The following is a 15,155-nucleotide window of genomic DNA, read 5'->3' on the forward strand; positions in this document are numbered from 1 at the left end:
ACTGCTTAACCCGTGAAGGGTCTGTACTAAGTCCAGGTACTGTCAGAACTGAACTGGCTTGTAGGAACCAGCTAGTGTACAGATAATCAGAGAACTGGTTGTTGGTGCTGGAAAGCACCCTACAAACTAGATTGTTTTAAGATGTTAATTGATCCCCAAGATAACCACTAGAAAACCAAACCAAAACAAAACGCTCAAAAAATATACTATAAGGAATATTTACATTAAATATATAAGGAATTTAATATTAGTATATTAATATTAATATATTAAATGTTTCAAAATATGTAACAAAATATGTAACAAAAAAGAAGGCAGTAACAAGGAAGAAAAAAGAAAACATAAAAACAGAGTAAATGGTAAACACATTATCAGTAATTACATAACATAATAACACATAAAATTCCATCAGAAAGTAAGAAATTGGCAGAACGAATGTAACAATGATCCAACTACATATTGTCTATAAGAGACCTACTTTACATTTGAAGACACAAGTTAAAAGATGGAACAAGACAGACCATGCAAACAGTAACATGAGAGAGCTGGTGTGATTATACTAATATCACACAAAATAGACTTAAGACAAAATCTGTTACCAGAGACAACGAAGGACCTCCTATAATAGTAAAAGGCTCAGTCCATTGAAAACCTAACGGAAACCCAAAATACATGTAGCAAAATCTGCCAGAATTGGAGGAAAAAGAGAAAATTCAACAATAATAGTTGTGGGGGTTCAACACCTCACCTGCCATAATGGATAAAATAACTGGGCAGAAGATAAACAAGGAAACAAAAGACAAGACCAACACTAGAATCCAATGAGACCCAAAGAATTACAGTACAACACTGTACCCTAAAAGAGCAGATCCTCAAGTGCACCTGGAACATTCTATAATAGACCATGTGATGTCATAAAATAAGCCTCAATAAATTTTAAAGGACTGAGATATATAAAATATGCTCTCCAACCACAATGGAATTCAATTAGAAATCCTAACAGAAAGAAATTTGGGAAATTCAAATAAGTGGGAATTAAACAACACACTCTTACATAACCAGTGGCTCTAAGAAGAAATCATAAATGAAAACTTAAAGTATTTATACAATTTCAAACATTTATCCAAACACAGGGAAATCAAGAGAATGTAGTTGTTCTCATGGGGAAGAATTGAAAAGAATGTTTCTCTTGATGAGCCGATTTGAAAATTTAGTTGAATATAGTTGGTTACATTGAGCAATTTTGTCACTGGTTTTGATCTTAGGTAGAAACTAACAAACAAATAATAACTATTCTGGGTTTGTGAGCACCCAGAAAAAAATAAATAAATAAAAAAGCACACTCTAGCCTGGGTTCATAAGAAACAACCCACGGTAATTTATGGAGACCTTTTCTTTTCTGCCAATTGACCAGACTGATAGATTAGTGGTCTTGGTAGACACAGGAGCCAAGTTTCAGCAAAGCACTGGAAAAGAAAGGTCTCACACATATCAGTGAATTAGGTGAAGAGTCACAGACTGGGTACTGAGGCCCATTTGGGTGGATCAGTAACTGCTGGAACAATTAACCTGGTGGCCTATTTCTAATAAAACACTGGTATTAGGCCTGAATTATATGTTACCACCCTGACCAAATGCATATGTAAAGCCCTATCCCAATGTGACTACACTTGGGAGGCCTGTGAAGAAACAGAAAAGGTAAATCAAACTGAACAACATGACGTTCAATACAGATACATATATGATCCCACTCCTGAATACTACAAGCAAACAAATTAATGTAGGTAACTTCTACTGAGTGCTTTAAGCATGTCAGACCTTGTTCCAAGTCTTTAATTGGTATTGTCTCAATTATTCCCAGGAATAAGTGCTACAATTACACCAATTTTTCAACAGGGTACATACTTGGCTAAGATCACCAGGATCACCAAAAGTCTGACTCCAGACCAGCCCTCTGAACAACTGCACTCCCACTACCTCTCCGGAGATGGACACAGCTCACACAAAAGAACACTGTGAGGTAGGGCCAGGGCAAAGGTTAGGCAAGTCCAAAGCAAGTTGACAGGAGAGCTGACTCCCCTCCCCAAAGTAAGATACTATTAGGGTGCACTTACATCACTTAATATCAACCGTTTTAATATGGATATAAATCTAAAATGCTGGATGGGTACCTGGGTGGCTCAGTTGGTTAAGTGTCTGACTCCTGATTTAGGCTCAGGTCAAGATCTCATAGTCATAAGATGGAGCCCTGCATCAACTTCCGCACTCACAGCGCAGAGCCTGCTTGGGATTCTCTTTCTGCCCCTCCCTCCCTGGATCATGCACACATGTGTGCACACTCTCTCTCTCTCTCTCTCTCTCTCAAAAAAATAAATAAATAATAAGTAAATAAAATCAAGAACACTGTCAAATACAGTCCACAAGGCCTACATCAAATACCTTTTGGACATACATAGGATACAAATAACAATATTTGCTCACAAATACTTTCATACCTGCATGAGAGGGAGCTTCTAACCCTCCTGTCTTCCCTCAGCTCAATTTCCTAGTTCCCTTCTGTACTGGTGAAAGTGAACTGCTAGGCCAAAATCACTACACCAGCCTCTTTTCCTCAATGTTCATAGTTATTTTACAATCATAAGTTACTAAGCCACCGAAAAGATACAAGTAAGATATTTTTGTTTAGTTCAGTGACCAAATGGCAACAGGAGTAATAACGGAATAATGGAATCGTCATTCTGTCAGCAAGAGCAACCCTTCGTGGATCTCACCACGCGCTCTACCATACCCTTTCATGAGCTGTGCCGCGGTGAAGTAAGCAGCCATGGCCTGGTCATGCTCACTCTCCACAGCAAACGAGTGTCCATACGCTACCCACGCAGGCCCGTAAGTCTTCTCAAGTGTTGTTGCTTTGCTGAAACAAGAGATACTCATTCTTGTTAATTTTACATAAACTGATGGATTCAAGGATATTATAATAAAATAAATACATGACCTCTTAACATTTAGATACTTAACAATTGTTGTTAATCTCATTTGAAATAAAAGAATGCTTAATAGTACAAGCAAAATTTTAAGACATTTTAAGAGAGGCCCACAACTTATCAGGTCCAACAGCTGAACCCACTGGCACTCTGCATTTACAAATACAAATACACTCTGCATTTACAAACAGTATTTAATCCCGGAGCTTTGCCTCACTAATTGTGGTAGCAACAACCGTTTAATGAGGGCATATTTTATGTCAGGCATCATGTGAGATGCTTTATATGTATCACCTAGTAACTTGCAAGATAAAATCATTGTTTGCATTTTAAACATCAGGATCCTGAGGCTGGGAAGATTAAGTGACACCCTACGGACGGTGGCAGGAGCACCCTGGTTCTGCGGACTGCACTACACAGTCTTCAGCCGTCATAAGCAGTCTTCAATCAGCAGACACCGGTGACCCACAACAAGGAATAAAGAGAACATACCACAAAACAAGGAAAATATAAAGGATGAGATTCCCATTTCCCAGCATTTTATTTTCTAAGTTTTCTATCACTCAAATGTTCCTTGATTCACGTGGGGTCCATCACTAAACAGAGAAGCACAGTTCAGAGGAACTATCACAACTGAAGTATCTGCCTGCTCTTGGAAAAAGCACAAGCAAGCTCTTCTAAAATGCCGAGCACTCAGCTGACCAGAGAGCTCCCTGTTTCTATCCTAGTGCAGGATCCCCAGGTGTCGTCCTACCAATTTTCCTAACAATCCTGGGATACGAGTATCATATCACTCCCATTTTTAAAGAAGAGAGGGTCAGAGATATTAACTTGCCCAAGGAATTATAGCTAGCAAGTGGCAGGACTTGCATTAGAATTCAAATCTATGTCCAAAGTTTATACACTTTCTCTTAGATCCACTTTCTGTTTTGTTCACGTGGATGAAAAAAAATCACACTTTTAGTATTTTAAATCTCTAGTAATTAATTCTTCACATACTAGACATTTTTCTGTACTTGAATAATTGAATAAAGTAGCTTTATCAGGCTCTGATTGGGCTGTACACAGAAACTTATATAAACCAGTTTACTATCATAAGAATTCTGTTTTACAGTCACATTTAGTGATCCTAATCTCATGCAGTTTCATATAACTTCACAAGTATTAACAAAAGAAGTCCCAAAAGTAAAAGGTGAATAGTATCTCTGTAAATGAAAAACAGGACCTTTCAAATTACTTTCTATTATTATTTCATATTTCTTCTCACTTATAAATAATTTACACATATCATAATTTCCTTGAGAACAAGGTCTACACCACAGACTTTTATCTCCCCTCATGACATCTCATAAAAAGTATGTAACTGGGACGCCTGGGTAGCTGTCAGTTAAGCAGTTGACTCTTGATTTGGACTCGGGTTATGATCTCATGGCTTGTGAATTCGAGCCCCGCGTCAGGCTCTGTGCTGTCAGCACACTCTGACACTTGGGATTCTCTCATTTTTTATTGGTCACTTCCCTGCTCTCATGTGTGCATTCTCTCTCACTCTAAGATAAATAAACATTAAAAAAAAAAAAAAGGTACCTAATTGATGCAACTGAACTGAATCTGAAAACAATTCTTTATTCTTTCATACTGCTTTTAAAGTACTTGATTATTGTATTAAAATGGATGAACAAGAAATCCCTTCCTGTAGGCTCATTACAGAGGGAAACAGACCACAGATGCATACCTGAGGTATCTTCTGGCATGTTCATTTTTATGACCAACCATGAGATAATAGCATCCCACTGCAAACCAAGACACCTAAAAAGTTCAAAATTTACTGTCACCAAAGATGCTTAACTTGGAACTGGAAATCTCTAACATACTAGGCCAAAGGGTGGACTAGACGTTCCTTTACATGTTCTAGTTCAAGTTATTCTAGTTCAAGTTGGAAACTTCTCTGAGACAGGTTGTCTACGAGGGGTCCTAACTGAAAAAAGAACAGATTCGTCTGCAAGGTGCCTTCAATGATGTCCCTGCGACATTCGATACAAGATGAGGTTCCCTCACACCTAGTACAAACACCAGCCTGAGTCGTGTCCTCTCTGGCTTGACCCAGGTTCTTAGCACTGAGGAGGCTCGACCTCAGTAGCAAACTTCTCTTGCACTGGTTCTGCCTCTTTCTAAATTATTTTCACTCTGGCCAAGGGCAGAGATTCTTGGGTGAGGCTTAGGCTTTGATCCCTGACTTCTGTCTCTAGGGACACAGTTCCTGATTCAGTTTTAATTTCTGGGTCCGGTCCCAGTTGTGTTCCAAGGCAGCCTGGGAGACCCAGTGACCCAACCAATGCACAATTCAGTAAGTTATCCTGTACGGGCAACGTGAGAAAGCCACCAAGTAATTATCAGCATCACCTATAAGAGGGGAGAGTATGACTTTCACTTTCAACATACTATTTTTTCTGTTATGTCAAGTATATTAAAATAAGCATATATTATTTCTATAAACAGAAAAAAAGGATTTGTGTTTTAAACTATTATTTTAAGATGCTTAAAAAAAATACTTTCATGGACTGAAGAGTTAATACTACTTCTATTTACTATAGCACTAGGAGGTCCTCCTATAACACCTTAAACTAAACATCACTTACTTGAACTTAAATATAAGTTACTACCTAAACACCAGTTAGGTATTTTTTTAAAGTTCAGGTAAGAAAAAAATACCATAAGACAAAAGGGTTTACATTTACTTACGGGATTACTAGGATACAGATCCACCAATTTATGAGAAAGATAGAAAAGTTCTACATTAGAGGAAAAGAAAAAAAAGAATTATATCCAGTCACTTTTAAGGTATGACTTTCCTCTAGTTACAACTCTTCACAATCATACAAATTTATTCTCACAGTAACGATTTCATAGCTTTCTATTACCTAATAAAATATACAACTACTCAACTACTATATTGTTTCATTCACAGCCCCCCCACCAGCCCCTTACCCCGTAAGTGGACAATGAGTGCTTCTTGAGTGACTGGAAAACCAGATGAGTCTCTCGTGATAAAGCATGTCATGGTGCTTAAGAAGTAATTTCAAAGCTCTTCACTTATCTTAATAACTGAGATCTCTGATTCTGTGCCCTTATTATGGACCATCTTAACCACCCACAACCAATTTGAGTGACGAGACTTTCAAGATCAGCAAGATTTCTTCTTGAGTAATATGTAAGTCCTAACACATCATGATGAAGTTTCCTACGTATAGACTTGGATTCATTAGACCAGGACAGCTGGAGTGGCTGCATTTCCAACAAGCTTCTAGGAGACAGGATGCTGCTGGTCCACAGACCACACTTTGAACAGCAAGGGTTTGGAATTGGGAGTGTTTGGCTTTTTAAACTCCTGACAGAGCTCACTCTTCAGTTTAAAAGATTTAAGGGCAAATACCATCCAAACTTAACTAAATTGTTCCTAAAATGTTAAGATATAGGAAGCACAAGCAAAAAATCTGCCCCCTTCCAGTTTCTAAACAGTTACTGCCTATTGTCTATTAGTTTTCTTAGGATTTTACAAAAAAAAAAGAGAAAAACTACCCACCAATATTCTAAAGCTTATATAAGTTAAACCACAAACTACATTTGAGAAAAGGAAGCAAGGATAAACAAACACTGTTCTGTTAGGGTAACAGAATTGACCCTCAGTCACTTTGATATGCTTTTCTTAAACTAGCTGTTACTTTTGTTGGAGAACTCAATTATGTTGTCAATTATCCAGGATTTGTGAGACAAAATTTCAAGAGTTACAGAAAACTTTTTTTGTCCTAACAATTATTATTTTAATTTTTAAAAATTTACCATTTGCTTTATTCAGCTCCACAAGTGTCCCTATATGTACAGGTAAACAGTTTGCATGGAAAGGATCTTTCTCCATTACTCTGAAAGTCAAAGCAACACATTTACTATGCCAGAAGCAATACAGAACAGAACATAACACATTAAAATTAGCTATGTTACACAGTCATTACACCATTATGAAAAATACTGTGGGTTAAATACTTTTTTTACTTTCTTCACCCATTATCTTCAGGTTGGCTCAGTTAAGGTAATGATTATCTTATAAATGAAAGGGAAATTTCTGGTTTATTTAGAAGGAATAAAAATAAACACTATCACACATACTTAATTTAAATCAAGAGAATTATAAAATAAGCAGTCTATTAAGAAGGATTAAAAACAATTTGAAATATTAAACAGATCGTAAGTATTTGTCATTTAATATTTTTGTGAATTCAAGGATGTTAAGCAATCCCCAAGATCTGTTAAAAACAGCATATCTGGGGCGCCCAGGTGGCTTAGTCGGTTAAGCGTCCGACTTTCGCTCAGGTCATGATCTTGCGGTTCGTGGGTTCGAGCCCTGTGTCGGGCTCTGTGCTGACTGCCAGCTCAGAGCCTGGAGGCTGTTTCAGAGTCTGTCACTCCCTCTCTCTCTGACCCTCCCCTGCTCACGCTCTCTCTCTCTCCTAGAAATAAATAAAACATTAAAAAAAAAAAAAAACCCAGCATATCTGATTTAGCTAAAAGACACGTGTGAATCATATGCACTGGAAAACTGGTATGGTAGCAGGGGTGGGGGATGGGGGGAGATGGTTTAGCTACTTAGTAAGACTGATTGAGCACCCAGCAGCTACAGGATTTGAAGAGTCCCTATTTTAACAAAGAAAGGACTTTATGAGACTATGTGCCAGAATGAGATTTTCAAATTTGCAAATTGTAAAACACTGAGATGAGGGACATGTCTATTCCCAAGGTAATGGAATAAACCTGCAAATGTCCATAAACCTGTGTCCGGAAATTGCTTTTTTAAGACAATAGTAACCCCCCCTAGTAAACTGTGCAAACGGTTAAGGCTACTTTAATTATCACGTTAGTTCAAACTTATTCAGAAGGCAGTCCTGCACACTTATTAGGGAAAATGGGAATGGATTCTATGCTCCTACACAGAAATGAATGGATATACTTACACAGAAGTAAGCTTGTAGCACATTTTAAAGTCACAGTTATAATAATGTCTTTCAGCCAAAGACACTACCACATCCAGATTCTCTTGCAGACCATCAACAGACTCGGGAAGGACAGTTTCACTGGGTTTATTATACTGCAACAGAGAAAGATAAACATGAACCCAAAGTGCAGCACAAATCAAATGGCAGACTCGATCTGGCCCAAGGGCTCAAGGGTTTACACAGGGCAGGTGTGAGCCTCTGGGGATCTAACTTCCTATCTTATCAGCCCTCATCTCAATTAGCTGCATTCTCTTCTCAATTTTATCACAGAATTCCAGGGTAGGAAGTATTTTACAAATTAGAAGTTCAGGAAGCATAAGAAACAAATCCTCATTTTCAGACACAATCCCATTTATGTGATAGTTCAATCTTTTAGCATAAGGAATCCCTAGAAGAAAGACATGCTTCTGGAAGCTTTTTTTAAGGAATCATATCATATATTTCAAGTAATCTAAATCTATTCTTACAAACGTGCTAATAAAAATTAACTTTTAAAAATTACGGGGCGCCTGGGTGGCTTAGTCGGTTAAGCGTCCGACTTTCGCTTAGGTCATGATCTCGCGGTTTGTGGGTTCGAGCCCCGCGTCGGGCTCTGTGCTGACTGCCAGCTCAGAGCCTGGAGCCTGTTTCAGTCTGTGACTCCCTCTCTCTCTGACCCTCCCCTGCTCACGCTGTCTCTCTCTCTCTCCTAGAAATAAATAAAACATTAAAAAAAATTAAAAAAAAAAAAATTAAAAAAAAAAAATTTAACGAATAAAAGAATAGATGCCAAATTTAGTAAAATAGTTACATGAAGAAAATACTAACTTTGTGTTTTTACTCACCTTTTTTAATTTGTTCTCAAATAGAAAGCGTAGCAATTCCTGTTCTTCAGTACAGAGCTTGCTAAGAGGTAGTGACTCGAGTAGTTCTTTTTCTTAAAAATGTTAAGAGAAAACAATGTCCTCACAATACTTATGGGGAAAAAGAGTCATCAATGAAAAATATTCTTCTATAGTTCTTGGTCTAAGTAAATCAAACTCAAAAGAGAAAAATTAAAAAATCAGAATATACCTGAAAACCTAAGACACGGTTTCCAGACCCAAGTGATGAGCACTACCCGGAGGGCTGAGCCATGAAGCCTTTTAGGCGATTCTGGTCACCACCCGATACAAGAGCCACCAGGCCAGTTTCCACCGCAGCAGTGCTGACACTCTGTGTGGCTAATTCTCTGTCATGCTGGGCTCCCACACACCACAGGATGGTCAGCAGGATCCCTGTCCTCTGCCCACTAGATGCCATTAACAACCTCCCAGTCCAATCCCCAATTCATAAAAATCAAGTGTCCCTAGGGCACAAAATCAACCTGAGAACTACTGCACAAGACTAAAATGTGCTTGAACACCATTAATAATACGATATCCCCATTTTCTCGGTTTTTTGCATGTATCACGTTGCATTATTGCTGACATACTAGGTCTAAGGCTCTCAGCCCGAGTTACACCTTAGGGTCATCTGAGAACTTTAAAACATCAGATGCAAGGGCCCCACTGCCAGAGATTCCATGCCACTTCTCTGGAGCTGGGACCTACACACTGACGATTTTAAAGCTCCTTGGGGTTTGAGGTGAAGCCACGTTGGGCATCTCTGAATCAGATACTGAGATCTTGGTTTATACTACCTCAAGTTACTTCTCAAAAAGATGACCTCACCGCATCATAACCCCTAAAGATTCTGTCAGCAAAGGGCCCTGCACAATCCAGCACTGTCCTCTGCAATGTGCTTCAGGTCTGCTGAAACATGCATAGTCTGCTCTTGACTCTACAGATTTCAGAGAAAAAAGTCCAAACAATATTAATTGTGCTAAACGTGAAAACACCTGAGTTTCCAAACCTTCTTGGGCTGTCAACATGTGGTGTGATGTTAAAAGATCAAATGCTTCAAAACAGTAGGCATCCAGCTTCAAAGCCTCTTTGTAGCTATAGGTAGCTAGGGCTCGGTTATCCAGAGCATCATAGATTTTCCCTCGTAAAAGACAAATAGAACTCTTTATCTGTCGGAAAAAAATGAGTCACATACTAAATCAATACTTATAAATTTAAGTTTTTATCAGAATGACCTATTATCTTAAGGCTGAGACTTCTCTTTACCTCTAAAATAATTTGTTCCATCCCAACTGTCAGACAGTATAAATGAACAGAAACAGGAAAGCAAAGGAACACTTCTCGATCTTTCTTAGGCTCTGTTCACTTCAACAATCTTTATAACTGTAGCACCTGTCACTGATACTTGGTTCCTTATCTGTTCTGTCTCCAAGAGGGTACAAATATGAAATCAAACTCAGACAGTTTGATAGGCAGATCGCAATGAAAGGATCTTAGTAAACACGGAAAACTGGCAGCAACAATGCACAGTGGTTAGGGTCATGAACTTGTAGCACTGGACAGACCTGAGATAAAACCCCAGCTCTGATGTTTACTAATGACCCTGGACAAGTTTCCTTTCCTCATCTAACTTACAGGGCCCTGTGGGAACCAGCGCTAGTTCTCTGCAAAGCTACTACATGTAGGTGTTCAAAGAGATACCATCTCACCACTGCCACTAACAAGAGGATGCAGGCGGCAATCCAACTTAGATTCTAGACTCTAAACCTCAAGAAATACGTAACTAAACCTAAAGATGATCCAGAGATGGGCAGCTAAAACTGATAAAGGGATGAAGAAGATTCATCATAAAATCCAAACCTAAAAATAATAGAGGATATGATGAGAGAATCTTACACCAATGCAGTATCTTACGACTTATAAAAATAAATAAATAGATAATTTCATAAAAAATAATAATGTATTACAAATAAATCATGCATTTCTTAGCAGGTGAATTAATGGTAAGCAACCCAAAAATAATAATGGTAATATCAAACTCCCTCACGAAAACGTTTATTAGCAGAAAAATAAATGTGCTTCTTAGCACATAAATAGATATCTCAAGAAGGCTGTTAAAAAAAAATAACAGTCCAGATTAGTAATCTGAGTGTGAATGTCATTTATTATGTTACATTATATAATCTCTGCTAACAAGGAATTTGTGATTTCAGGCAGATATGAAGTATACGAATTGAAATAAACAAAATAACATAAATAGTAACACCAAACCACTCCCTGGAAAGAAGCAAACTATGGTAATCAAGGTTTCCTGGGGGTAGGTATCTAAACACAGTAAGAAGGGGAAAGGTTATTCCATCTGTGGGAGTAATTTAAGGCATCAAATATGAGAAGAAAGATTTCAAGTCAGCCTACTTCAGATTCAAGCACATGAGGATGTAACTATAGCTTCCAACTAATGACTCAGAAATGTCTTGGAGTCTTCTTGCATTTCAGTGGCAAATTAAATAAGGTGGCGACCAAACTGTTTTAACATGGTTATGCTCAAGTAAAAGAAAGTGGTTTATGTTTGGCATGTTGCGTGGGTAATTCTTGCTGATGTTACTGAAGCATGCTTACTGCAGCACTACTTACCGAGGACTGTGACATTTCCCAGTCATTGGAGGGGTCTTTCAAGCCACTTTCATCCTTCAAGTATTTCTCAAATAGCCTTTTGTTGATTGGCTCCTCCATATCGAGAATATCGAGAGCCTGCTGATGCTCTTTCGCAGCGTACTGTGTAAAACCAGAAATACTGTTTGTCATCTACCACTTCGAACACTACATGTACACGCGTATACTGTAGACTTTAAAAAGGTAATAAAATTTACCCGATCATTACTTAGATTTAAAATGTAGAGCTTAAAATTTAAAATTCTAAAGCAGAGTTTTCTTCATGCATGTCAGATTCTGGTAAATGGAGAATCAATATTTTATAGCCCACAATACTAAAGAAGAAAACATTTCCTCATGAACTACTTTACTAATCTCCCAAGCTCCATTCTGTATAACAGCAACATAATTCAACTTTTACCAAGAAAATTAAAATGGAGAGCATACTTACATGGCACCTAGCTGCAAGGTAGCGACATGCTTCATACAGCTAGGAAAGAAATCCATCTATTAATGGGGTTATAGCAGGAAGATATAAACACAGTACTATGTAAGACATAAACTATATAAACTCCGAAAGAACGGCAGAAAAAGTACTAGCTAGTTAAAGAAAACATGTGCAAGGGACAGAAGTGGAGGAGCTGGCCAGCATTCTAGGCACTGAGCATGAATACTCATCACATGTCTATGGAACTGCAAGTAGTCAGCATGACTGGGGTACATGTTACATACATGTTACATGTACTGGTGGTGGTGGTGGTAGGTTTGACACAGTCTGGAGAGAAATCATAAAGGACCTTTGGTGCCTATTAATGCATCTGATTTACCCTGTAGATGACAGGAAATCACTGAGTGATACTGTCAGTGCTATAATTAAGTCTGTGTTTCTGTGTTTTAGGAAGACCACTCTTGTGATAGTTTAAAAGACAGTTAAAGAGTCAGGGAAAATAGAATTGGGAAAGATGTTATTAAAGAAAAGAGATAAGAGGCTAAAACAAAACAGATAAATTAAAGGCCTGACATGTATGAGCAGTAATGAGATGGAAAGGAATATCCATAATTTCAGAGTTATTTACAAAACAGAATTTTCAAAACTGAGTGACTAGATTGGGGGACAAAAGTGACGGAGATTAGAAATAAGAAAATTTCTCTGTATATTCAATAAGAAAAACTGAAGAATCCTTTTAAATAATTTTGACATTAAATCTAATGACACTTTTAAAAATTACTACCTTTTATTTTTTTTAAGTTTATTCATTTTGAGACAGAGAAAGTGCAGAGGAGGGATAGAGAAAGAGGGAGAGAGAGAGTTCTGTTAGCGCAGAGCCCAATGCAGGGCTCCAACTCACAAACCGTGGGATCATTACCCGTGCTGAAACCAAAAGTCAGATGCTTAAACAACTGACCACCCAGGTGCCCCTGATCTAAAAACATTTTTGAAAAGCTTTGGGAGGCTTTAAAGTTCACACAATCACTTACTTTGTCCAGTTTTCGTGACCGAAGTGCATGAGCTGCTCTATGATACTGTGCTGTCAGGTAAAGACACTGAGCCAACCAATAAATGTCCTGGGGTTCCTCTGGAAGGAAAAATCACGTAAACTGTCAGAGGTACAAGGAAAAATAGAAAAGTTTTTAAAATATAGAAATCAGAAAAAAATTACAAGTTGTCACTTACCATGAGAGAGTGAAGCTACTTTATCTGCCCAAAATAAAGCACTTTGATACTGTTGCTGTAATAAAAAAAAAAAATAAGAATAACTGTCCTGTTATTTCAATAGTTTTAAACAGATATCTAATATCATTAGAATGTTATATAATAAGTCAACATTTTAATATAATTTTTTACATGTAGCAAGGGTCTATCGATCACATGTCCATTTTACATTTCAATTAGGTGAGTTTTGGTTCAAAGTGACAAAAACATTATTGTAAGTTCTTTTATACACACAGCTCAAGAAGGTAGGATTTTTTTTAACTTCCACCTTGTAAAAATGTATGAGCAGGTATCTAAAACAGCACATAATTTAAACAATTATTTTGCAGTTATCTCCTCATTAGCAATGGTTCTCAGCCTTTGTACAGTTCTTGAATACAAACTGGGAACTCTGTTACCAGTTAATCTGGGAAAAGGAATGCTTACGGACTGGTTACAAATCTGCCCAATGTAAGTGCCCCTAAGGTAGAGACCGGACCGGTCTCATTCCTGGGTGGCTCAAGGTTCTGTTGGTGGTTTCACACCCCAGGCGGGGCTTTGCGCTGAAAATGAGGGCCTGCTTGGGATTCTGTCTCCCTCTCTCTGCACCGCCCCCCCCCTCCGCTAGCGCTGTCTCTCAAAAAATAAATAAACACTAAAAACAAACAACTTCGCCTTGTGGATAAAGTAATGCTGATGATTCTGGAGACACTTTCCAAACAAGCTGTTGTTCATTCCTGGGCAGTGCAGGAATACAGATAAAATTAACATGAACTTTTTTATTAAAAAAAATTTTTTTAAATGCTTACTTAATTTCGATTGGGACAGAGGGCGAGCCCGAGAGGGGCAGAGAGAGCAAGGGAGACACAGAATCCGAAGCAGGCTCCAGGCTCTGAGCTGTCAGCACGGAGCCCTCCCTATGCAAGACTCCCAACTCTCGTGACCCGAACGAACTCACGAACCGTGAGATCATGGAAGTCCAAGGCTCAACCGAATGAGCCACCCACGGGCCCCAACATAAATTCTTTAAAGTACTGATGTGACACAACAGGTTTATTTGTATCTTTATTCACTTAAATTCTGCCAAATAAGAATTACAACTAAACTTCTCGAAAATTTTCCATTAACTAGCTAAACAGCCACTCTGAAATTCCCCTCCTAAAATAATCCTTCCACTTCCAATGAGCACTAAGTTTGTACTGAGCAACCACTCTGCGCCCAGCAGTTAGGACGCTGCAGAGCCGGACTCAACACGTGCAAGGCTCGCGCTGCGCTTAGGCGGCCTGCGCTCAGGGTTCGGCACCCTCCTAGACGCGGAGAGGGCTGGGGCACTGCGTCCCTCTCTTCCGGGGTTTTCCCCAGAGCAAAAGCACAGGCCCCGCAGGACAGTGCGCCAGCAAGACCAGGACGACAGCTACCCTGAGGACAAGGGCTCGAGCGCGTTTGCCTCAACGAGCCCCGGGGCCTGTGCTCCCCGGGATGGGCCGCCCACCTGATCCAGGTACTGCCGGACACGCTTCCGCAGCCGCTCCAGATTCATGGCGGCGCGGCCGGGGAGTCTGGCAGAACGTGGTCCAACGCCCCGGTGCGTGGCCCCCTTCCCGCTGCCGGCCAGGCCCACCAGAGCCAGCAAAACAGCCGCCAGCACCGGGTCCGGCGCCGCCCGGGACCTTCCGCTCCCTCCTAGACCCCGCCCCGGAAGTCCTTTGCAAAGGCGTTCCCTCCGGCTTCAGAGACTGGGGGCGCGCTGATGGTTCCGAGGCTCTCCCTTGGCCCATGGGTGGCCGGGGTTTCGAGATCATGGACCCCTTTCCCCAGACTGGAGGGCTCTGGTCGCGCAGCCGGTTGTTGGGTCCGGCGCCGTTCGCTCATCAGCTCGTTCTGAGGGGCGGGACGCTCAAGGCCGGCAACCGGGTGG

At 39.6% G+C, this 15,155-nt stretch overlaps 1 protein-coding gene across 2 annotated transcripts in view; it reads right to left on the bottom strand.

The window, feature by feature from the left end:
* The window catches only part of CDC16 (cell division cycle 16), a 29,303-nt gene extending 14,384 nt beyond the window's left edge, over nucleotides 1-14,919 (bottom strand). Inside the window, exons 1-12 of one of the 2 annotated variants that reach the window (XM_039221616.1) lie at nucleotides 14,730-14,919; nucleotides 13,220-13,274; nucleotides 13,024-13,121; nucleotides 11,996-12,034; nucleotides 11,527-11,667; nucleotides 9,902-10,061; nucleotides 8,854-8,945; nucleotides 7,988-8,121; nucleotides 6,822-6,901; nucleotides 5,724-5,773; nucleotides 4,717-4,790; nucleotides 2,789-2,914 (exon numbers count right to left, since the gene is read on the bottom strand). In XM_039221616.1, the coding sequence (XP_039077547.1) occupies nucleotides 2,789-2,914; nucleotides 4,717-4,790; nucleotides 5,724-5,773; nucleotides 6,822-6,901; nucleotides 7,988-8,121; nucleotides 8,854-8,945; nucleotides 9,902-10,061; nucleotides 11,527-11,667; nucleotides 11,996-12,034; nucleotides 13,024-13,121; nucleotides 13,220-13,274; nucleotides 14,730-14,777 (1,097 nt within the window). In that variant the 5' untranslated portion in view covers nucleotides 14,778-14,919. Of the gene's footprint in view, nucleotides 1-2,788; nucleotides 2,915-4,716; nucleotides 4,791-5,723; nucleotides 5,774-6,821; nucleotides 6,902-7,987; nucleotides 8,122-8,853; nucleotides 8,946-9,901; nucleotides 10,062-11,526; nucleotides 11,668-11,995; nucleotides 12,035-13,023; nucleotides 13,144-13,219; nucleotides 13,275-14,729 lie in introns of those variants that run through there. The other variant, XM_039221618.1, reaches the window with a different exon arrangement.
* Nucleotides 14,920-15,155: the final 236 nt, after the last annotated feature.

This window comes from Hyaena hyaena, unplaced genomic scaffold, assembly GCF_003009895.1.
Source record: "Hyaena hyaena isolate Hyena2069 unplaced genomic scaffold, ASM300989v1 scaffold_992, whole genome shotgun sequence".
NCBI classification, from domain to species: domain Eukaryota; kingdom Metazoa; phylum Chordata; class Mammalia; order Carnivora; family Hyaenidae; genus Hyaena; species Hyaena hyaena.